The sequence below is a fragment of the Vidua chalybeata genome, chromosome 3 (assembly GCF_026979565.1).
Source record: "Vidua chalybeata isolate OUT-0048 chromosome 3, bVidCha1 merged haplotype, whole genome shotgun sequence".
Lineage (NCBI taxonomy): Eukaryota > Metazoa > Chordata > Aves > Passeriformes > Viduidae > Vidua > Vidua chalybeata.
In genome coordinates, this window is record NC_071532.1 from 49,766,399 (window position 1) to 49,791,637 (window position 25,239).

Consider the following 25,239-nt stretch of genomic DNA (forward strand, 5'->3'; position numbering starts at 1 on the left):
TTTTCGCTCTGTATTTTCAGTCTGAAAGGATTGTATTTACTCTCTTTGAAAGAGCATTTTTGAAGGGATGTTAAATTTTTGAGTTTGTTATTCAAGCAATGTTGGCACAGAAAAAAAAAAGCTGTACTGCTGTACTGTGCACATTGCAAGGATTTGACAACTGCAGGATTAATTTTGCAGGACACAGAGAAAGCTGGCAGACAGAACCTCTTGGTTGGCCTGCTCATTGTTTGCTCTGCTTGTAATACTTTTCCTCTTTCAAGCTGTGGCTGGAGAGCAGAAATCAAAACATTGCAAAAATAAGACTTCTGTGATCTTTAAACTTCTAGTTAACAGTAGTAAGTTCCAAGGAAGGCCAGCAGCTTTCCTCACTCTGTAGCAATGAATCCATTCAAATAGTTTGACCATTTAATCCTTGTCCATAATTTTAAAACAGAACATAAGGGAACAGCCCCAGGCTGAAGCAATAGGACTGGACTTAAGTCTGCAGGCTGCATCAACGGGTCAAAGGGCAGAAGAGAAACTGCAACACCAAGGATGAAGATGGTCAGTAGGATCCAGGAACTGGCTGCACACATCCACACACACAGATGGGCCACACACATCTCCCCCAGTGTTTTGATTCTCAATAAAGCTGAAATACACACCATGTAAGTAACATGAACTGAGAGAGCTTCAAAAGCACATTTAGATTTCAGAACAAAAGAACAGTCATAAAGAGGCAAGGACACACAATTTCCTTCTTAGATTTTTTTTTTTAATTTACATATAAGAACATTTAAATAGTACAGTATTTACAGGAATTTCATTACAGATTTCAGCCCAACAATGGCATTCAATTAGAGAAAGAGTATTAATAAACAAGAACTTCATAAAGGACTGAACTATAAAAAAAAACACACTAAAGGAATCTACACAGGTCACCTTTCCCTGAGATAAAAGGTGCTTTGTGTTTGGTTTGTCATTTTGGTTGTGCATTTTTGCTTTTTGAGTTTTTGTTTTTTTAAAGACATGCTGAAACTATTAATTTGAGCCAAGTACAACATCTCTTATTAATACTCAACTGTTTACATGGAATGACTTCAGAGCAAATTACTTCAGCAACCCTGAGAAAAACAGGTTTTCTCATGCAAGTTTCTTTTTCTGCAATCTTCTATGAAGGATAAAAAAAAAGATTAAAAAAAAAAGTAGTAAAAAAGTGAGTCTGTTCCATGCAACTGTCTTGTTTCCACAGATATCAGTAGATTTGACAATTTTTTTTAAACTATTATTGACTTATTTGGAAAACCATACAAAAGCAGCTTCTATGTTTTTGTGCCAGCACACAGTACTGCCACAAAACTTCATTGTTAACTGCAGATCTAATAATAAAAATTACAATGTTACAATGTCCACTCGAGAAGAAGAACCAAAGAAGTTCTTAGAAATGTTGGCAGGTATGAGGCCAAAGTAAAGTTCTCTTTCACAGTATATAACGTTTTGGAGTCTTATCACCCAAATCATCTTGAAGCAAGAGGAAGGGAGGACTGCTAAGCAGCCAGGACAAGAATAAAAATCAGCTGAAAAGGTCTGAAGTGGCAAAACCTTTTAAGTGTGTCATACTGGATAGCTGATAGGCCTATAAAGGCATGAGTATTAACTTATTTTCAATGTATAAATGTTAGGCACTTTCATATTCTGGATCAAGGTGCAATGTATGAATATTCAGAAGCTCAAGCAAACTACTTCATCACAAGAATATGAATCAATTAAATTAACTCAATTAAGTGAAAATGTACAGATAAATACTACCTGACAGGTTGCCAACCACATTGCTCAGATATTTGGTATTACAGAACTGCAAAAGCAAGGCTAACTAGCTGTAGCAGGAAAGGCATTTCCATTCCCATCCCAAGAAATCCTCACACTACAAGCTGCTGGACCATATCCAAACAGAAATTACCACCATGACTTGCCCTACTCTTAGGCTTTCAATACCACTGCTGGCAACTGCTAAACACAGGCCTGGTGGTAACAGAGCTTAGTGACCCAGAAACACATCCTGTCTCCCTGTGGCCTCACATTTTCAGCTAGTCACAGCTAGTAAAAGGATTCTGTGCTTTGTGCACCCTTAAACTTCCTTATTTCACAACTACAAATGCTGTAAACTGGCCTGAGCAATTTAGACATCTGAACTATCCCTGTGCCGCTAGGTAAGTATGCAGCACACAGAAGACAGTCTGCAGGGATGGTGCTAGTTCACTGGCTTCTGTATTTACAGTTCAGAAATTTTGATTTAAATGTACATTAAACCTGGTTTTATTTCAAGAGCAGTTCTGTTGTATATATACATGATATAGTACAGAGCACTCATACCACTGTTTTTGATTTTCAGCTTCTAAAATAACACCACCTTTCCAATAGAAGTGACTAGCTGCCATGACAAATTTTTCCCGTATGTTATATTTTTGTGTCATTTCTTATTGATCTTAACATCACTGTTCTTAAAGATATCCTAGCTCCTGGCTGGGTCCTTTTACTCACATTTGACTCTATGGGATTTGAAAGCTTCAGAAGAATGTACAATGTAGTTGTATTGCAGGGGTAAGAGAAAAGAACCTGAGATAGTCAACTTGGTTTTATAATGTGTCTATCTGCATTCCTCTTCCACTGTGTCAGCAAAGTAAAAACTTCCAGAACTTAGCTCACACAAATTAAGATGCTAAGTCTTGGTTCTAACAGCACCAGGGCCTGCTAAGAATGTAAATCTAATTTAAAAAAAAAAAAAAAAAAAAGCATGCTTCTGACAGAATCTTGGTTTTGTGGCAGATACATCAAACCCAACAACTACCAGAGCTAATTCCTGACATTCCCGGACAACATCAACATTTTATTTCTTTTTTGACAAAACTGACAGAAGGAAAACAAGCAACCAAGTGCAAGGTTAAATACTCTGAGCAGTTGCAAACAAAATACTCAGCAAATTGTCTGGTCAGAAACTTCTTCCCAAAAAACAAGACTAACTTTACAGTTTTTAATGTTCTCTTTATCCTTTCAGAAGTAAGCTTAACTTAAACACTTCTCTGACATTTATAAATTCCTGACGTATTTATTGCAATTCATATTCATCAACAAACCTCCAAACTCAGAAAGAAATTACATCAACTCCAATTTTTGCACAAGACACAGCTGCTCATGTACTTTGTAGACAGCCTGCTAGGAGCTTCAGTGATGAACCACATCACTACCTGGAAAGTCAGGTTAGTTGAAGTTTCAAGTGCAATTAATGCTGATTTTCAAAAAGCCTTCTTGTAACACCAAGAGTGTTATTTTCTGCACCTCTGTCATGGGAAGACCTACACAGTAGTGCATCCTCAGCAGTTAGTCACTAAGCACTGCCTTCTAGGAACTCAGCCCAGAACATGTCATTGAAAAAGTTGCTAGGGGGTCTTACTATGTTTGAATATAATGCAGAAACAAATCACAGCCAGCTAATAATTACTAACTGGGCTTTCCATGACATTGTAACTACAAAATTCACCTGCTTGATTTGGCTTTTCCTAAAATTATCAAAACCCTGGTAACCAATCTGTTACCTTCCTGTAAGGAGTGCTGGGAAAAATAGCTATTGTCTTTAAATCTTTTGTACCACTGTGGTCAATATCTGATATATACAAGAATAGAAGCACTCCCGAAACTGCTATATAAACTAACTTCACCTTAACTTCACTGAGAAATGCAAGGACAGAAGTACTATGACACTGGTTTTCCTTTAAACCCACCTGCTGTAACAGGCTAACAATTCTGATAATCCTATAGAAATATCTTTTAAAACAAACCCACAATTTTGTGTGAATGGACCAACTTGTACCCGTAAAGTGTTCTTTTTTTCTGAATTAAACTTCATTAATAATTGCTATAAACATTTCCTACAAATAGAAAATACCTATCAAATCTTGATTAAGGGGAAATAAATGGATTACATGGATTTCAATATGAAAAAAAATATAAAAATAAAAAATTCTTAATATTCAGTTTTCAAAACTACAACTCTACGATACAAAATTCAGAAGGCTGTCAGATGACAACAAAACTTATGAAGTACAACTTAATCACACTATTTTCTATTGTCTTGAGTCATATTTTTAGAGGGTGATTTTACATAGTTCCTGAATTATGTTATTAAAACAGGTGAAATGGCAGTGATTTTCATCCTGCTAGAAAACATGCTTGGAAGAAAATCTATTAATTTCTATTTAGAGAACATATTGTTCTAAAAATTAGGATAAAAGTGTCCCAGAAGAATTTTGAATTCCTCAAAAGAAGAAGATAAGCAAGAGGATACCTCCAATAATGGTAAAAACTCTTAAACATTTCTTGCACATGTCTAATCTAGTGAAGGATTTCTTAAGCATTTTATTCATTGAACTAATTTTGAACCAGATTTGAAGCAGAAGTGAATAATGGTACAGCTGCTCTTTTATAGTCAGTGGTATGCTTTCTATAGAGTATTGTTAAAAAACACAGCACTATTTCAAATAGGAAATAATGAGTTATATATAAAAGCATTTTAAAAAGTGGTTATTATGAATTTTCCCCACATTTTTTATGCAATTTTCAGGTACTATTTTCAATTTTTTACTGATCAGAACAAGCACAACTTGTAGATGTTCACAATTTAATCTAGACTTTCCATAACCTTCAGTAATGCTGTTCTTTCTCAGTTGTGGTTAAGCACTTCAGTTATCTTGGCTACTCAGTTGGCCTGTAAGCATTCACAGGCTGCTCTTCACCAACATCTATCATCAACATATCTAATGGAACGTGAGGCTTGTCATAGCCAGAAAACTTGAAGCAGCTGCTTGGAGTGACTGTTGGCTGTGTTTCTGCAGTAGAAATCTCTGACTCTGAAGACTTACTGCATATATCCATTTGGCTACTGTTAGAAATGAAGTAACTCTCTTTTACGTCACAATTTTGTTCATCAGCATCAACAGAGAGCTCCTCTGTGCCTTCCTGAATAGGCACCTCCTCTACTTTGGCTGGTGCCTCTGGGGAAGGGACAGAAGATTCTCCGTCGCAGGAATCCACAGGACTAGCAGTTTGTTCTTTTGACTCTATCTCCAGCAAGGTTACTTCACCATTCACTGGCAAATCCGAGAGGCCTGATGTTACAGATATATACTTCCCCTCTGATCTTGGTCCCATTAAGGCGCCCGTGTTCAGGTTTCTCATCACACTGACCTTAAATGGGAAAAAAAACAAACAACTTCGAGTTTAAAAGTTGGAAAAATATGTAAGTTGATAATAACAAATTTAACATCATTTTAATAAATTCCAAAACAAAACTGCAAAATTAAAATCGGGCACAGATGCTGGCCCACTGGCCTATGTCCGTAAGTTTAACTGTTCCAGTAACGCTTATATGCAAGATCTCAAAAATGCTTTCTTTGGGCAAGCATATTTGCAAGGATCAAATCCATTTCATGTCACCCACTATACTGTGAAGTTTCCAATGTAGAGGAAAACAGCAAAAGAAGACAACGTAATACTCTTCAGCTGGGGAAACCTTTCACACTCTATAGCTAATGAGTGTAACTTACAGTGCCTGTGATAATTTCTGGTATCTGTCTCAACCAGGAGGGAAGTGAACAACACACCCAGTAACTATGCTGAAGTCTCTCAACTTACTTCACAGAGCCACTAAGCAGTTCCTCAAGGCTGCAAACTTTCACATTTCACTTTGAAATCCCTCCACAGGCTGATAATATGAATTCTTTCAATGGCCAGGCCCCAGCTCGTTTTAAACAATTACAATATGCCTTCAGGCTGCTTAGATTCTTTATACTTTTTTTTTAAATGTCTTTTCAAGAGTACATACAAATGAAAAACAAAGTAGGGTAAATTTTCAGCTATTTGATGGTGTTCCCTAGAACATAGAACACCTATGGAGAAAGAGTTAATAGTGTTCTTTCACAAATTTTGTAATTCACTATGTTTGTGTATCACACAATATCAAGTATTATAGATCCACAAATTTCTTAATAAAATACAACAATCACAGTTTTTTCAGATACTTTGTAAAAAAATAAACTGCCTGAAAATTCAGATAGAGGCAAGTTTGGAAGAAAGAGATGTATACAGGAGAAGGAAAGACGAAGTAAAATAACATTAAGAAAAATTACAAAGACACAAATAACCTCCCAGTCTGTACTAGTGTGAAAACTGAGAGGGCCATCAAAACCAGATGATCCAATCTGACTTTGCTTTTCGAGTCTTCTCTGATTAAAAGGTTTTGAGACTGTAGCTGCACATTCATACCTTCAGAGAGTGCTGACTTCATTAGAAAGTGCTTTCATCTCTCACTTTATCTTACCCCTCTGCAGCCCTAATACCTGTTGATGCTACTCTGTGGCTAAGGCTGGATCCATAAAAGCATTACAATTTAGGAAAACCAACCAGCCAAGCAACACCACCACAAGTCAAGCAAACACTCCCTGAAGAGCAGTTACTGGTCATCTGAATTAGTTTTACAAACAGCTGTGTGAACATCACTAAGGTGAGGCAATCCCCAAGGGAATCAAGGGTTGACACTGAAGAGGGCATTCAGGTGGCTCATAACACACTACACCTAGCTGCCACTCAACCATCAGTGTCTCTGGATCTTCATTTTCTGTTCTGGAAACAGAATACTACATAAAGAATATTCAGAGTCATTTCCATGAGAATTCATGGAAATGCTTAAGAGTTAGTTGCAAGTAACAGATTACAATCAATATGTTAAGAACACCTTAAAGGATTAATGTACTTTTTGAGAATCTCTTTATACAGGTATATTGGATATATATCCAAAATATTGGGTATTTATGCTATACAACACTGATCTTGAAGGGACCAGCATCTATAGTTTTTTGGGATGGAGGGTTAGCAAACATCTGACTCCAATAATTGCACAGCAAGTGACAAGAGAAGGTAATTCTCTGTGTAAGGTGGAATACTTGAGGAATGCGAATTACAACAAAGTATTACAGAAACCATGGTCAAAAGCTGCATTTTCAGCTTTCCATCTCTCCCCATACTAGCACACGCTAAACTAAAATTAAAAACAAAACCCAGTGAATTCTTATTTCTGTCCTTTTAGGACACAGCACTAAAAAATCACTAAAAAGTCCTAAAATCTGTTAAGGGATCACCTTGCATTCTACACAGGTCAAGCATTTCACGGTGAGCACTGGCAATACTTCCGAGACTTTGGGGATAAAATGCATATTCTCTGTACAACTACATCCAAGACTTCTCAAAAAAGGAAACCCATTTTTCTCTTGACAAGTTTCTGACCAGGGCATGATGGTGTAAAGACACTCCTGTTCCCACTCATGAAAGAAGGAAGTGATCAGAAGAAAAAACTCCTGCGTGTTTCCTGGTATCAAAGGTTTTTTAGAAGTCACTGAGTCATGACTACAAGACAATTCAGCAACTCATGCAGTTGTTTCTAGCTTCAAAGATAAGAATCAGTTGATTACAGTAACTGAATGCTTATTACAGTAACATTCAAAAGATCTTAAGTAACAAGGGTAATTAAGATACGGTTGCTATTTGAAGTATTTACTATAGGTAAGTTAATATTTTTCTTTTATTCACATTACCTAGCAAACTGACAGCCAGTGATGGTTATCAGCAGTATTTCCTGGCATGTGCAGGTACTCACATAACTTCCTATCTCCAATAACAGCACCTGAGCTTTCAGGCCTTTCACTGTCTCAACAGACTAGTAAGACACCCTGCTGAAAGTCAGGCTCAAGGGCACAGATAAATAACATATCCCAAGGAATCCGTAACAGTTAAGGTAATTACCAATTCTTTCTTAACTTCCTTTTCTAATGATGTGTCCACCTATGAATTCCAAGTAATTTTCAGGTGTACATTTCATGAAGGAGAGTTTGAGACTCCATTTGAAACTCCATTTCAAATCTTATTAGGATGATGGCAAAAATGTGGTCTCTGCATGGTTCCACAAAACATTAATGCTACATAAATTTATAAAGAGAAGACTATGTGACTGCCCCCTAGAGATGCTCACAGGGGAAAAAAAAAGTTTTCACAAAAGCAATGAAGCAGCTTCTCTCTTGTAAGATGACAATTATTTGTGACAAGTGTCAATCAATATTTACGGGAACAATTAATTTCTCCACATCAAAAATATATGTTGTATAACCAAGAAAAAACAGAGCTGCAAAGAAAATTCCCAAGTGTTTTCTGAATATCCTTAAGTGTTCTACAAAGAGCACAGCCTGACAGTCCTGACATTCCTGTCAGAACCAGAAAAAGCACCAGCAGAAAACAGAAAAGTAGGCTTAAGTAAAACTCAACTTTCACTTTTCTCTTGAGAGTAAATGTTTTCTACTCCCAAAATATTTGCTACCATTCAGAGATAAAAGACACTGAAGAAAAAGAGAGGGAAGTTAAAGCAGAGAGAGAGATGCCCACAGCACATCAGAAAATTGGGTTCCTTTAAAAGTGGGTAAGCCCTTATCACAGATCTTAGAACAAAAATCTAGTACAGGAATAGCCACAGGATAAATTGCAATGACTGAAGACAATGGGTAGAAAGAGACAGCCTCCTGCAATATTTTTTGTGATATAAATGAAAAGGAATTTTAACTATAGCTGAACTGCTGGAAGTGATTCCTTTGATCCAGGCAGAAGACTAACATGATGTCTTGTAAAGGAATCTGTCTCATTTCACATATGCATGTTCCTGGTAGGATTCTATAATGATGTTTAGACATTTAAACAAACAGGTTTTCTGATGAAGACAATCATTCATTGCCTGTATCAAATGACAGCTGCACTGTGGAAATAGGAGCAAGACATGACTGATATGTAATTCTTGGCAGTTACAAACAGCATAGAAAAGACAGTATAAAAGCTCTGGAGCTCTAATTGACAATGGATATTTTTTCCGTTCTCTGAGTATATAAGACTCACAAAGGTAGCTGCTTAATGGGTACTCTTTCTTATTTTCCTTTCTGTTGGAAAATTCCAAGTGCTGGAAGTCACTCAAATGATGCTTTAGCATCTACTCAGAGGTGCCAGGAAGGAGATCACAGAAAATTAGCAGTCCTAAGGTAGGAAGTCTTGCCCAGCCTTTTAATAGATGGAAAAACTCCCTAGATGTTTTATTTTCAGACAAGCTCAGCTAAGGCACAATGATCATAACCTGTACAGAAAGAAATGCCTAGTATTCAAAGGTCAGTGACAGGCTCCAAGTGGCATTAAGTCTATAGAGATAATGTCATATAATCAAATGTATCATTCATATTAATTGAACTGCTTGTTCATTACTTTAAATGATTAACCATAAAATAATTATTGTCTCAGTGCCTGACCACCTAGCTAACAATATTTATAAATAGTTGTAAGCTTTATTCAGCTCCTTAGCAATAAAATAGGATGTAGGACATGAACCATACTGTGGTACTGGAACCTAGGAACCACAAAGTAACATCTAGCCCAGTAAAATGAGAATATGGGCACACACTTGAGTTTCTATAAAGTGAGCTCAAGTTGGAGCATGCATCAGGAAGCTCACAGGTGTTAAGAAGCACACATTCTATTTGTGATATTCTGCTTCCTGATCCTTTAGATGAGATATCACAGTGCTATTGGAAAGCCAAAATAAATATGGATCCACTGAGCACAGCACTGTAATCCTGCATGAGCCATCTCTTGCTACAATGAATGGTCTTCACAGAAATTACTGTTGTGTGTACATAAGACACAAAGTTACATATTCAGACAAGTACACACTGGTGTGAACATGACAAAAAGTCTCCAGTGTCCGCTTTGATATTGGGGCCTAGCTGCAGATATCAGAGAGGTTTCTTTCAACTGATTTTTTTAAAGCCTACAGTCTGAATGGCTACCTCTAAACTAGTCCCCTGGCTCCATCACAGTCCATGGAAAGAAACGGGAATTTTAGAAAGCATTTTGTCTGACCAGATGTGCATGGGCTAGATCACTGCTTTACTACAAAGGGACCACCTCTGGCTTGGATATCTTCATTTAGTTGGAGCAATTTCAGCTCCTAATATTCTATTCTAAAGAACACAGATCCTAATATTCTATTCTAAAGAACACAATGCCCAGAGGAATCTTGGGCATTGACTATGGAGAGGCCATTTTAAAGGGTTTTGAAACTGAAGACCATGGAATCAAAGATTGTTGTCTACTCTCTCTATAAATGAGACTTACTCCATCCACTGAGAAGATATCCTTACTATGATTTCTTTTTACTACTGCCTCAGGTGGCAGCTCTTTGAAGTTGTGGTAGTTCATTTGTTGTGACTATAATGACACCAGGAGAATATTACAACAGTAGTTCTTAGATACTCCACTCTGGCCTGACATGAAACCAAGGAGTGATGCTGCTCTTTAAGGAACATCCACTCTGTTTCCTAAGGATGGCTACAGGAAGTTTTAAAGATAGAGCAGCTGTTGACTTTCCTGTGACTGCTCAGTGTGAGAACAGACTTCCGCATGTCCTCCTTCCCTCTTCCTACAGAACTATTACTCCCTCCCCTTACTCTGCACATTACTAAGAATATTGTAGCAATTAGCAGAATTGCTACTACTACCATTTAATGAAGCAATCTCACAGCTCCTATGACAGGAGAAAAGGAATTGGGCACAAACTGAAACACATGGAATTTTTTCTGAAGTTAAGAAAAACTGTGAGGGTGGTGTAACATTGGCATAGATTGTCCACAGTAGCTGTGGAGTCTCCTTCCTTGCAGGTATTCAAAAGCCATCTGGATATGCTCATGGCTAACTTGCTCTTGTGCTTGAGCAAAAGGCTTTGGGTAGATGACCTCTAAAAGTATCTTCTCACATCAGTGATTCTGTGGTTTTGTGTCTCTGCTACTAGAGCGAACACAAACCTGCCTAGGTATGCACACACTGATTTTAAGAACCAAGTTCTCAAACTAGGCCAACTACTGCTACTTCAGTTAAAGAGAGACTGAAGTCTAGCCCTAAAAAACTAAGAGGCATCTGGTTGCAAATGCTATCAGAATATTAGACTGGCATAAATCCTAAATATCTATGAGACCATGGTTAAAAATTAAAAAAAACCCCAACCAAACAAACCCAAGAGATTGGCATAAACACACAGTAGTTACAGAACTTACCAAAGACTTAGGCAGCTGTATGTTATTTTTCCTTAGTTTCTTGCAGCCACAATATACTGTCAGTATTACCGTCAAGATCCCAAAAACAACACACAGAATGATGATACCATGTGTACCTAAGAAGTTAAAGCAAAGTCTACTAGGAATTTTGGAAAAACAAGCCACTGCTGTATCATTTAGAATATCTTCAGAAATTCTAATAGCTCAGAATGCTTAGCTGTAATGTGTGAATTTGTCAATCTACTACCTTTTTTCACTCAGGAAAACTTAATGCATAAGACTTTTATGGAGCAAATAAAAACTAGAATGGCAGAAGCTTTTCAGTTTATATAAACCTATTCACATTTTTATAGAAATAAAGGAATTTTGCAACTACTTTTTTGTTCCTTAGAGATGACAGATGGGGATAATGAGATTTGTATACCTTCTATGTGCTAGCATCTTAACTGACGTAACTATACAGAGTTTATGTACAATAAAATTAAAATATGGTATCTTCCAAAACACAGAATTGTTAACAATTACAGTAGGACTCCACTAGTCTGACTCTCCTTAATGCCCTCCTTAATCCAGCTGCTCCTGTGCATTCAAGAAGACTGCTTATATTTTATCTCTTTGCTGAAATATACAAGCTATGATGAAGTACAACCTCAGTGTTTGTAAGAGATTCAGAGTTAAAAATTTGGGTCACTATTTGCCTTTTGTTCTCTTTAATTAAGAAAAAGACAGTAATAATTTAATGACCATAAGTTTATAGTTGCTTCCAGTTAAAAGTCTATACATATCACCCTCAGTGATGAGGCTGAGCAAAAAGCCATTTGCTAGAACAGACAATGCCTGTGAAAACCACATAGCTCAGTGAATGATCCATTTGTGATTTTTTTAATTACACCGTGTTCATGTGCAATAGAAATACGTTTTGTAATACCAAAACAGGAAAAACACCCCAAAAATATTCAGGGTCACTTGAAAATTATACATGATTTGTAAAGGTCAGAACTGTCAAAGTGCATTTGGAAAAGACTGACTAAGCTTTCCCTACTTTTTCTATTCTCCCAAAGGCACCCCAAGCATCAAATACTTGCTAGATCAGATCTGTCTTCAGATTCAGTATTTTTTTAATATAGCATTTGAATCCTCTTACTTGATGTCTGCCTGAGAGGAGCAGGAATGCAACTTTCCTCTGATGGAGTGCCAACCATCAGAGAATCAAAAATTCCTTTTGCTGAAACACAGTAAGTGGAACTTTCAGTAAGAACTGGGATTTTGAGGGTACACTTTTGCATTGTACAGTTGTCCTCATAGAGCTCTTCAGTCTGAAAAAAATGGAAGACATGTTATATCCTTTGAGTCACTAGAACAATATTACAGTACCTTCCACTACTTCAAAAAATGTTACAACATATGAGTGATGTGCTTCCTACATCACTCATATGCCTTGCAAAGGCTGTGTGACCATTGGCTTACTGGCTACCTTAAGATGCTATATTTGATCAGAGCATGGTATTTTCCACCTAAAATTTTTTGCTGTTCATAGTAGAGATTCACATTTATAAAACTTGCACCTGGATGCATATGAAAAGCTAACTTTAAGTAAACACACCTGTTGTAATTTTCCCCACCTTCACCCTCCGTGATTGCTAAATAACCTTGTATAAATACCTTGAAAGGCAATTTTCTTAAATGAAATGTCTCTTTAGACAAGTGAGAGGGGCACAAGTTAAATTATCAGTGTTTTAGCATGTATGCAGAAACAGCAGCATGTGATCGAGTAACCCTTATCTCATGTACAGTTAATGCAATAATCTAATTTTTGTTGCAAGCACTCATTTGGACAACTAAAATACAGACCTTTCATTCACATATCTCATTGTAAAGTGCTCAACATATCAGGTGTTCAACTGTTTTCTTGATACCTGTTACCTCCATGCGTCATAGGCATAAATCCCTTGTATAGGCATTTAAGGTAAAAAAGTGTTTTCAATTTTAAATTTTATTTTTGGAACCTACCTTATTTTCACTATCCCAAACAGTCACCAAGTATGCCAGATTTGAATAAATGTCTTCAATACAAGAATGAGGGAATACAGGATGGTAAATATCAACCAGGATTTTATCACCATGTCTTGAGATATTCAGTTTTGGTGGTCCTATTTTTCCTGCAACATATTGCACCATTGCTATTAGGCCAAAGCTTTTAACATAAAATGTGGCATTTATTGTTAACTTTCCAAAATTCATCAGAGATTTGAGAAGAGTTACATCTTTATTTCCATGCCGTGAATATTGCATAGGTGTGGTAAGACCTCTCTGATGCTTAGAAGTAATGAAGGCATTTGGATACATTAACTAATCAGCTTCTAAAATGGAAACTGATTGTCCATGATGAATTTCACTACTAAGGAATTTAACTTTCCTACATGAGTAAGGCCATAAAAATTCAGCTGACAACAGAAAAAGCTAACAGCAATTAAACATATACATGAACAAGAACCAAACACAAGATCCCGCTGACTAGATCCCACCATAAATCACCTCAGTTAAAAACAATACTGCATTGAAACAAAGGCTATATGAAAAGCTAAACAAATCTCACCATGAGCACCATTTGGAAGCATTGGATTTCCCATGGCAATGGCCTATGTGATTTTTTTGTGTCTAATGGTCTGACTGAATATATGTTTCTTGTTCAATGGGAAAAGGATTTTGTCTCTTTTCTCCATATATGGCCACCAATTTTCTGGAAACTGTCACATTGAGCATTAGCACCATGACTTGTTCCTTTTGTCAAACTATAGAAACCAGCCACTATTTCAAGTAATAGGACTGCTGAGTGGGGACGTAATCATAGCAGAAAGCAAAGAGGGACTCCACTCCTTCGGCTCTAGCAATTCAGGAATAGATAGAATTCAGATAGAATCTCATGGGCCAGCTTCTCCCTGAAAGCTGTATGTTTGGAATGGAGCAAGCATGGTAAGACGTCTCTCAGTCTTTCCTGACTCTGTTGCATTTCCTTTGCACTGCCCATGCAATGCCAGGGCCTGCCACACTGGACTGTAGACACAAAATTTACTTTTACAGTACTGATGTTAAAGTCTGATTTTTTCCAAACCAGCCCAAAGTATTTACATGAAGTACTAGTAACTTAGTTATCCAGTATTTATCCAGCTTTTAGCTTCAGGTATCTAGGGAATACTATCAGTACATGGCATTCTAGTGTCAAGCAATACATTGCTACTTCAGTGATGCTTAAAGGTCCATGTTATCTGGTGACAGTTTCCTACCCTAAACTGGTGTCTGGAACATGGGAAGAATTCAGAGTGCACCATCAGCATCACCTTCTTGCCTTTAGACATTTTGAAACAAATACTCAGACACCACAGAGTAAGAGCTAGCAAGCACCATGAAGCTCCTACCAAGCATCATCATGATTCATTTCATCCTGGACTCCTGGCTGTAAGACATTCCCAAATGTAATGCAGTAACAGAGCAAAAAGAATAATTACTAAAATGTTTGGAAAAAATTACAAGGTTTAGTTTAGATACAACTTACCGTGCCTTTGCAAAATAAACTCATTTGCCTCAACATATTCAGACTGTTGTGACCCAACAACAGCTTTAACTTGAAGCCAATGAGATGAATAAGGGTCACATATTTCCTTTGAGAGGTCACAAAAATGAGCTGAAGTGTTCACACAGGTTGAGACGTTCTTATAGCGACCTGAACTGTAAATCAGATCAAGTAATAATTAATACAATTTCAACTGCACAATTCTGTACAATACACTGCCTGTAACAAAAAACTGTGAGGGTGGCCAGGACCTGTGAGGGCACAGATTGCCCAGGGAGGTTGTGGAGTCTCTTCCCCTTGGGATATTCAAAAGTCAACTGGACATAATCATGGATCGGGGTTTGGACCAGATGACCTCCAGAGATCCCTGCCAACCTCAACCTTTCACTTGTCAAATTTTGCCTTAATTTACACTTGAGCAGCCTTCACCCTACGTGACCTCACTTCATAGAAACAAGAGAATTTAACAGGGATTGACTACTTTTATGTGCTTCTAGAGAATATCAGGTATAGGAAATAATAAAATAGTTAGAACTTACTTGTAAGGCTTGATTTCCACAATAAAATGTGGAGTTTCAGACATAGGTGGGTACTGCCAATGCAAAACTGTTTTGAAATTTTCAGATGTTACTACAATCCCCGTTGGTGAAGGCACTAGAATGAAGAGAACAATTGCACTTTGATAAACAGACCTTTGCAAACACAAGAACGGCCAAATGTACTTCTAAATTATTTGGAAAAGGCAACATGCTAAACATAAAAATCACAAATACATCCCCTAAATGAGCTAGTCTGTCACCAGTACAAACATCTATGAGCCCTGTAAGCTGATCTATTACTCACCTTTCCTGCAGAGACAGCTTTTGTCCTCTTTGCAACATCAGATAACCCATTCCCACTGAAAGCAAGTCCATCAGACAGCCTGTATCAGGTGATGATTATACCCCTGTGTTGGTCTTTTACAGATATAACAGCAAGACAGGTTGTAAGACTTGAGTACTCAAGTTAGAGGAGATCAGTCCAGTTCCTGTAGATTTCTCTTGCTGTTCAGAAATTGAATTGGAGTCGATGGGCTGGGAAATGGCACCAGAGCTGGAGTATCAAGGCCAGAGTACAACAGGTCTCCTAGGGTAAGCCTGGATTTCCTATGAATTTCTACCAGTAATACTTCTACCACTCCAGCAGTATCTTCAGTCAGCTGTGATGACCAAAATAAACTACAAACATTTGTAAGGAATTTGAACACTGAAGCTACAATGTAGTTCCTTTTGAAGGAATGCATTTGAAGTACACTTAGCAAACAACATCAGAGGTAATGTAGTAAAGCAATCCAAAAATAAGAAGCAACACTGACAGTCTTCCATGTGCAGCCAAGTATCTGTTTCAAGCAGCAATCCCAAGAGGGATACCAAGGGAGCAACTGCAGGGGAAGGAATAATACAGGATCCTGTAAATATTGAAGGCTGCCACATGACACCCAGGAAGAGAAGAGAAATTAAGGTCATTTAACTGAATCTGTTATAACTCAGCTTCTCAATGTCTGGTTTGGCACCCCTAGTATTGTCAATGTGGCTTTTACAAACTGCTGAGGGAACTCAGACTTGCTCTTGTTCACAAAGCAAGTACTACAACTTCACTCTGTGATACAGTTAGGGAAAGTAAACAATTTTCACATCCTAAGAATAAACCACAAATATAACACATTACTGAAAGTGATATGTAGAGGCTGAGATATGCTATTGACAACCACAAAGGTTTGATGTAATATAGGTCATTCTGCAAGCAGTACTGTGGTTTGTTTTAATACATACAGGAGTGGTATTTCAGCTATTGGAAGAAAAGGAACATAATCATCAAATTCACAACCACAAGGAAAAAAAAGGTGACAAGTTGACAGAAGAGGCGTCAAGCACAGACAGGTGAAAGCGCACAAACATTACTTCAAATATGTACTTTTAAGCTACAGTGTAGCTAGCCTTAAAGAATTTTAACTTTTGTGTACTATTACACAAAATAACCTGCTTAACATAAGGGGCTGACCCAGAGCACTGAATGAGGTAGCAAATGTTACAGTAGGGCCCCCTCCATCATCTGCCTAAGGCTTGGGGAGGCCCCTGCTGATTAGTAACCAGCAATGCACTGCCTAAAGGAAAAATTAATTCAATGAACTGGACATTTCCAAGATGTAAAAATGAGACAGCTTTCAAAGCCTGATTCTTGTATCTTGTGCAAGACTGAACTTCCTTCCCTCATTCTAGCATTATTGTATACACAGAGGGATTTGTCAGCACTGCTTACACAACCAGAATTCAACTGAAGTGCAGTAATGCACGTAATAGAACAGGGCCCGATGAATCCACAATGCAGAGTTTATGGTACAGCTATCTGAGACAACAGCGGCCCTAAAAGCAGCAGAAGTTCATTCAAGTTATATGTGACTTTTAAACATCATTTAGGCACTGAAATACAGAGTGAAAGCACAAACTGAAACCTTGAAAATACAAACTGAAAAAAATAACAACTAAAAATATATTTTGAAAGTTTGTTCCTTTTTTAGATTTCCATTAAAAACAAACAAATACTTATACTCCCCAAGTGACACATCATAGGAAGACACTTACAAGCCACTTTAACAGGCCAAGAGGGACAACAGTTTGAACTCTGCTGTAGAGTCATGGTTAATTCATCTTGTAAAGACAGATAGCTGCAATAATAACCAGTTGGTCTCTTCTGGGCCCCTGACTGGGAGAAGTGTACCTTCCTTGTGCCAACCCTGGACTCTACTTACAGTTGCTTCAGCTCACAGATTCATAGAATATTCTGAGTTTGAAGGGACCCACAAGGATCACTGAATCCAAGTCTTATGTAAGTGGCCCATAGGGGGACCTGAGCTCACATATCCACTTAAACTGCACCCAGAAAGGGTAGCAGTTCTGTTGACTTCACAAATGCAAAAAAGCCACTCTCCGTAGCTTTTGCCACCCATGAAAATTAAGAAAATGGAAAAAAGATCAGATAAATTTGCACTACCTTTAAATGCTTCTGCAGTATTCTGCAGCCATATGCACTGAAAAAAAAAAAAAACCAAACAGAAAAAAAAGGTGGCAATAAAGCAACCCATACTCTGAAAGATGGATTCAGAAAGCAGCAAGTCAATGTTAAGGATGAAAAGAATACATAAAAAGAATTTAGTCTATCTCTGAAGGCTATTTTTCCTTTTTTTTTTTTTTTTCGCCCAACTTCAAAGGGTTTGAGTTAACAACAGACTTGACTGGGAAGTACCACACTATATTTACAACTGTTAGTGCTGTTTAGCTCCTGTGGCTTGCCCTGAGGCTCACTTTCCTGACTGTATATTCCGAGTCCAGTGCTCAGAGTCCAGTGCTCTTTGCTTTCACTGCTTGCAGTACTGCTTATCACCTCACAGTATTGTGCCTGGGAACATTCTGGTAACAGCCATGGCGATATGCATGGGCTGGCAAGTGGCCAGGGTATTGCCGCTTTCTGTGCTGCATCACACCCAGTACATAAAGTGGGGGGAAGAAGGAGGAAGTGTGGGACATTTGGAGTGATGGTGTTTGTCTACCCATGTGGGGCCCTGCTTGCCTGGAGATGGCTGAACACCTGCCTGCTCATGGGAAGCAGTGAATTAATTCCCTGCTTTGCTCTGCTTATGTGCACAGCTTTTGCTTTCCCTATTAAACTGTCTTTATCTCAATCCATGAGTTCTCCAGCTTTTACCCTTCTGATTCCCTCCTCAGTCCTGCTGGTAATGGAGTGAACAAGCAGCTGCATGGGGTTTGGTTAAACCTTGACAAAACAGTCCTCCTAATTACTTATATCCTCACTTCAATCTGTACTAAATCAAACAAAATTGCACTAAAAGCAGAGTTCAGCCATCTGGGGGCTAGACAAAAGTTAGGAGCACTGCCCAGCACCACAGGACCAAAACGGAACAGGAAGAGGTCACTGCTCACCACAGGCTGCGGGAGCACCAAGCACGTGCCTTGGGGAAGAATGGAAAATGTCTGGCAGAGCAGTGGTTCTGCCTTCTGCCATGCTCCCCTTCAAGGCAGCACACCTGGGTTAGTGTGGCCCCTCTCTGTGCACTTCTGGCCAGGCACTAAACAGGTCCTGCTCCTGTCAGACTGCTGGAGGGGAGTTGCCTGTTGGCTGTGCTTGGTTGGGAGCTTGGCAGACTGGGAAGCACTAAGGAGCAAGGTGATGAAGAAATTTTGTACCTGTGAGATGACTGGCTTTCTTTTAAGAGGGAGCAGCCACGAGGTGTATGTGAAAATGCTTGCATGTGCTTGCCTTGGCCAACTTTCATTTATTCTTCCAAAAGAAACCCAGGACATGCATTTCTCTTGTAATGCCACTCCCATACCTGAATGGTACTTCCTTTAAAAAGTTACTGAAAACAAGCTTAATTTAATGGATGTAACAGCAATTTATGCAGAAGGTTCTACCAGAAGTTCTCGAAAGACCTCAAATTCACAAAGGAATTAGTTTACAAATTAAATGAGTACCATGATTGGTGAAAAATTTAAAGCTACTAATTTTTTAAATATTTACTGGAATGAACTTAAATGATTTCCCAAGTATCATGAACAAACATTATATACGGTAGATAGAGCATTTTTACAGCTGCTATTTACAACAGAATTTTATTTTCTAAGGGCTCAGAGGTTTGACATTGTTCTATGGAGTTTTAAAAATCATTGTTTATGACAAAAATCTCCGCAAGGTTGTAAGCTATACTAAGAGGAGAGGTAGACTGAGATCACCATCTTGAGAAAAACCACAGCAAGTTGCACATGGTAGACACTTAAAAAACGGATGCAATAATATAAGCTAAATATTGTTTTATCTATTTTATGAGTGTTCATCCCTTTTGTTATAGCTGAGAAGTGTTGCAATAGATGATATCTAAATACAGCACCTTCTACCATCTAATTTGTTTTTGTTTGCAGCTTGACAGTAAATTGCTATGAATGTCAGTAATCTGAATAATAAACAACTCAAGGCCACCATGATTATCACATACAACAGGAAGTCAGCTGCCTAAATGAACTACACACAGCCTTGGAAATGTGGCTTACAATGTGCAGTTAGCACCTGCACCACTATCACAGCCTCTAAATCTTCTTCACCTTGACCACAGACCTTGTCTTCCACGATACTAAAATAAAGACTGAGAGTTCCCATCAGCAAGTGCCCAGCGCCACTGTGGGGTCAGAGGCCTGTCAATGCAGGCACATTAGGCACTCAGCTGCAGGAAATGCAGGAGGTGTTCCAACTGCTGCTGGGTTGTCTGGCTTCATTCCTTTTCTAAGGAAAACGGTGTCCTACTGACTGAACACTTCCCCATTACACACTCCGCCTTGATATATGTATTATACTACTGGCACATTGAAAGCCCTGTAAGATTTAAGGGGAAAAAGTAGTCATACAACTGTTACCATGGAAATTCTGGGCTCCTTAGTACAAGAGAGACATGAAGTTTGTGGAGCAGGTCCAGCAGAGAGCTACAGAACTGATCAAGGAATTGGGGCATCTCCGTTATGAGGAAAGGCTGAGGGAGCTGGGCCTGTTCAGTCTCATGAGCAGATGACCGAGAGGGGACCTCACCAACATCTACAAGTACCTGAAGGAGGAGTGCCAAGAAGACAGTTTCTCACTGGTGCCAAGCAACAGAACAAGAAGCAAAGGGCAGAAACTAACATACAGAAAGGTCCACCTGAATATGAGGAAGAACTTATTTATTATGTGAGTGACCAAGCACTGGAATAGATTGCCCAGAAAGGCTGCAGAGTCTCCCTCACTGAAAATACTCAAGAACCATCTGGATGCAATCCTGTGCCATGTGCTCTAGGATGACCATGATTGAGCAGGAAGACTGGACCAGATGACCCACTGTGGTCACTTCCAACCTGACCCATTCTGCTATTCTATATGTGACAGCATCATAAACATGGTTCAGACTTCCCTTTCTACCTTAATTCTTCCCCTGTAGGTCAGCACATCTGCTTGCATCAATAGTATAAAAAGTAAGGACATGTTATTAGTCATTACATATAAAACCAGCATTCTCATTCAACTAATACACAGAATTGTCAATAAGAATTCCCTTCATTATGCTTTTGTTCACTAAAATGAAAGGGTTTACCTATAGAGGCTGTGACCAAGCTGAATACAAGTCACCAACAAAATACTGCTGGAGTTTTCAAAACTTAACTCAAAAATACATTCTGCTCCTTTGAGCTGAAGGTTTGCTCCACCTGCATGCAGAAAAGTGAGCCTTCTGCTTCTAGGCAGCTTGCCGTTTTTAGCACCACTAGTCCCTATCAGACAAAGCTAAGCAGACTTCCAAAGCATGGTGTGGCCCATGCCCAGGGGCAATCAAGTTCAGTCACTTCACCTAGGCATGGATCTGAACCCCAAGAAATCTCCATTTGCAGAATCCAAGGAGCCTGGGCACACAGCCAGCTCTCACTAGTCTCAATAAAAATTAAATGCATGTTCCCTTTTGACTATTACACAGCAACCTCTGTTCTTAATGAACTTTTCCAGTTTAAAATGAAACTAGTAAGCCTGACTATTTCTTTCATAGTTTACTTGCCGTGCAAACAGAGACACCACGCTGTTCTCCGTTGGCAAGCCACTCCTCCCCAGGAGTGCTTGGTCAAAATGTGCGTGTTCCAGGCCGTGATCCCCATACCTTCTTTACACTCCCCAGTCCTGTGCTCCCCATTTTCGCACCGAAATTCCCAGTTTCTCTACTTCTTTAGACATATGAAGTCATAAAGCGCAGCGGAGCAGGCCTGTCCGACGCACACGCAGCTCCTGCTATGCGTGCCAGAAATGTGCGAACACCCGAAAACAAGGCTGATGTCACCAGCGCGCCGCCGGCGCGCCACCAGACGGCCTCCGGGGCTCGGCTGAACCGCGCACCCGAGAGAGCTCGCCGGGGCCGGGGCCCCTCGGCGGGGCAGCGCGGCACAGCCCCGGGGAGCGGGGGCTCCTCCCGCCGCCGCCCGGCCGCTCGCACTGCCCCGATGGCTCCCTATGCCCGCGGCGGGCGGCGGCAGCGACGCGGGGCCAGCGGCCCCACCGGCGGCGCTCGGTCACGGAGGGTTCCGGGACAGGGCGCGGCACGGCCGGTGCCGGTGCCGCCGGCCCTCGGGTGACCCGTGCTGCCATCAGTCGGTCGGCCTGCCCGGGCCGCCCCATCCCCCCGCCTCGCCCCGCCCGTTACCTGCGGGCGGCTGCTCCTCCTGGGAAGCCGCGCTCCGGCGGGGCGCTAGCAGCGCCGCGACAGCCAGGAGGGACAGCAGCACCCACATGGCGCCCGGCGGGGACCGAGCGGAGGCCGCCCCGCACACAGAGCCCCGCGGTGCTCCCTGTCCCACGCCCGCTCTCCGCCCCACCCCGCTGCGGCGCCTGCGCCGGGCAGGAAGAGGCGGGATGCCCGGCAATGATAGTGCGGGGGCGGGCGGCGGCCGTGGGGTCACCGCCGGGCAGCGCCCGAGGGGCGCCGCGGGAAGGGGAGGAGGGAGGAAGCTGCGGAACTGTGGCTTGGCAGCGGCCCCAGCAGTGAGGGGGATGTTTTGCTCCGCGATGCCGGCGCTGGCTTTGTCAGTGCTGTGTTTTAAGTGCTGGTGCTGGGCCATACCTGTCAGCCCGAGCCGCTTGGAAAGCACCGTCCAGCTCGTCATGTTGTGACTTGTGCTAGCTCCCCATTTATTAAAAAGCACGAAGCGTTCACCCTGTGGAGTGTTTCAGAAACTGCATACTGAATCCAAATTTATGCTGGGAGGCTTTATTTTTCTTGGAAACAACCTAAATGTATATGCACTTCAAAAAATTGAAGTTTGCTGAGCAGGATGAAGACTGCAGTTTTTGCCACCTTACTGTTCCCGGGTCTCCTATCCAGCGTCCCAATGCCAGCTAATTCTGCACCTTAACCTTTCAAAATCAAGGCCACCCTGGGCCAGATGAGTAGAAGGACACAGAAGAGCCTCTTCTACTACATGCTTCTGCAGCTGTGATGAGGATGTAGCAGCTATGTAAGCTCTCGTCAGAGATTTTGCAAATAATGCTTTTTCTAGACCTAAAATGGAGGCACCTTGTTGGATCCTTGACATCCACACGTATTCTCAGGCTTTCAAGGAGAAAAGAAGGAGGAAACAGAGCCACTTGCCAGAGCCATTACGCTTCCCCTTTCCCATACCCCTATTTGAAACAGTTCAGCTCCTCCCTAACCTTTATTTCCTGTCCTAAGCATTAGTTCACTCCCTAGGGAAAGGTGTGGAGAAATTGATTTTCTTGCCATCTGCTATCCACACAGGCAAAACTCAGGAGACGGCAGAACTTGCTGTGTGGGAAGGAATGAGTAGCAAGGAGAGAGGAGGTTACAAGTTAGCAATGGATGCTGAAGAAACCACCTCACTGTTACAGCCTAGAAATCAGGTGTTCCCAGAGGTGATGAACTGGTGCTGTGGAGTGTAGGATCAGTGTGGGGTACAGAGCTAAGATCTCGTCCCAGCTGTGCTAAGGCTGAAGAAAATGGATTGTGAAACTACACTGGCTTTGTGTAGCTAACGATCCTCATAGACTGACCTCTGTGCTTAATGCAGTGCAACAGCAAGCTTTTTACAACCAACAAGCACTTAACTGCCTTGACTGAAGTATTGAGCACTCAGTGGCACGTGGATTTTAACTGCCTGAATGGTGTCATTCTTGCATAGTATTTTCTGGCACATAATGACAGGAGGAGAAGAAAACGGCCTCACATTGTGACAGACGAAGTTTGGATCAGATGTTAGAAAAAAAAATTCTACATCAGTGCAGTTGCCAAACATTAGAACATGGCTTCCCAGGGAAGTGGTTGAGTCACTGTCCCTGGATAAAAGAAGCACATATGTTACACTTAGAGACAGGGTTTGGTGTTGGACTTAGCAATGTTTCAATAACAGCTGGATTTGGTGATAGCAACAGTTTTTTTCCAACCTACATGATTTTGTGATTGAAATGATGTTTTACACAAAATTAAGTAAGAACAAGGCATCACCAGCCCTCGATAGAGTTCAGATGTTCTGACAGTTGTGTCAAAGAATGACAGTGTGCCTAAGGTAGCTGTCACATAAACAGAGCTTGATAAGATTGTTGGTGTTTTATGAAAATGCTTCAGAGACTTGAAAAAACAGGAAAGGGAAAATCAATGAATAAAAATTAAGCCAGCTCTGCATGGAGAAAGTAAATATAATTCCACTTATGAAAGCTATTCCCGGTGTACCCTCTGCCTGTGCCACCAGAACCATGTACACAGTTCCTGGCAGGGGGTGTTCTTACTGTGCCGTCAGTGTAGTCTATCACCACCAAATCATTGCCAACTTGCTCAAATATATCCTTGTCTTGAAGTGTTATACATTGGGAAAAAAAAAAATTGGCTAATATGTAAACTGTCTTGTAACTTCCTCCTTTGCTCTTCACACACTCAGCCCAAGTGCTTGTCATGTGCCTTTCTGCCAGAAAAGGTCCTGACAAGATAAACAAGTTCACATATTGTGGGACAAATTTCCACAGACTTTTGCATGCTTGTTTGTTTGTTTGTTTTCTTAGATATTACTTAGTTGTGTCACAGGGTTACTGTGCCTTCACATGCATGTGCAGTAGCACTCCATGTGGTTTTGCCATCTTGAAGAAGTAGGGACAGGATTTTCACCTTTCTTATACTGAAATGCCTGCTGCTTTGATTCAATATCACAGTCATAGCACCACATTTTCTTTAAATGCTATCATAAAGAAAAGTCACAGACACAGAGAAGTTATGTCTAACCAGAACTTTCCCCAATGATTAAAAGCACTAGCTATCCTCACCTTTGAAAGGGAAAAGCAATCAAATACATACACAGCCCCAAAAGAAATAAAATTAAAAAGAGATCATTTGTGATAATTTCACTTCTATACATCCCATTAATCTGTCGGGAAGTTTAGTAATCTTCTCATGTACACTTACAGTAAAAATACACATTTGATCTTCCAGGAGCATCATTCCTAACTCTCCAGCAGTCATTTCAAATGCATGCCCAATTTTATTTTTCTTGGCTACCCATTTTTTCTAAATTAACAGTTTCAGGAACTCCATTGGAGCCCCCTTTATTTTAATTTTAAAGTATTTAAAAAAATATATTTTCCAGTCAGACAAAGGAATGCAATACATTCTCCTTGGCAACAGGCACAAGATCTTGATATCTGACTGACTCTACAATAGCTGTAGAGTGATTAGCCAAGCAGCAGGTATGTGACTCACACTGACCATTTAAAGTGCTCATTTTGCATAGTGAAGGTACTGTGGAGTGCATAGTGTGAGCATGGAACTTGGGAATCAGCAACATAAATCCCTAGGAAAGCAGACTTCATTAATTCTGCTGTTCATGGAAAATTTTGTTATGTGAATACGTGTTTGCTGAAGCAAGTTCTATTATCTGGAAAAGG

General features: G+C 40.1%; 1 protein-coding gene across 1 annotated transcript; it reads right to left on the bottom strand.

Annotated features, from left to right (window-relative positions):
• Positions 1-735: 735 nt before the first annotated feature.
• IFNGR1 (interferon gamma receptor 1) lies at positions 736-22,130 on the bottom strand. The gene is made up of 7 exons (XM_053937925.1): positions 21,998-22,130; positions 15,279-15,393; positions 14,722-14,894; positions 13,179-13,327; positions 12,313-12,484; positions 11,169-11,284; positions 736-5,223 (listed from the first exon to the last, which is right to left on the bottom strand). Exons 1-7 carry the CDS (start codon positions 22,083-22,085, stop codon positions 4,732-4,734), a joined length of 1,305 nt encoding a protein of 434 aa, XP_053793900.1. The 5' UTR covers positions 22,086-22,130; the 3' UTR covers positions 736-4,731.
• Positions 22,131-25,239: the final 3,109 nt, after the last annotated feature.

Coding starts and splice junctions, on each gene's coding strand:
- IFNGR1 (XM_053937925.1), bottom strand. CDS start 22,085: ATGTGGGTGCTGCTGTCCCTCCTGGCTGTCGCGGCGCTGCTAGCGCCC. Junction 13,328..14,721: donor GTTTATTTTGCAAAGGCACG/GTAAGTTGTATC, acceptor AATATGTTGCAG/GAAAAATAGGACCACCAAAA. Junction 11,285..12,312: donor TCCTCTCAGGCAGACATCAA/GTAAGAGGATTC, acceptor TTAACTTCTTAG/GTACACATGGTATCATCATT.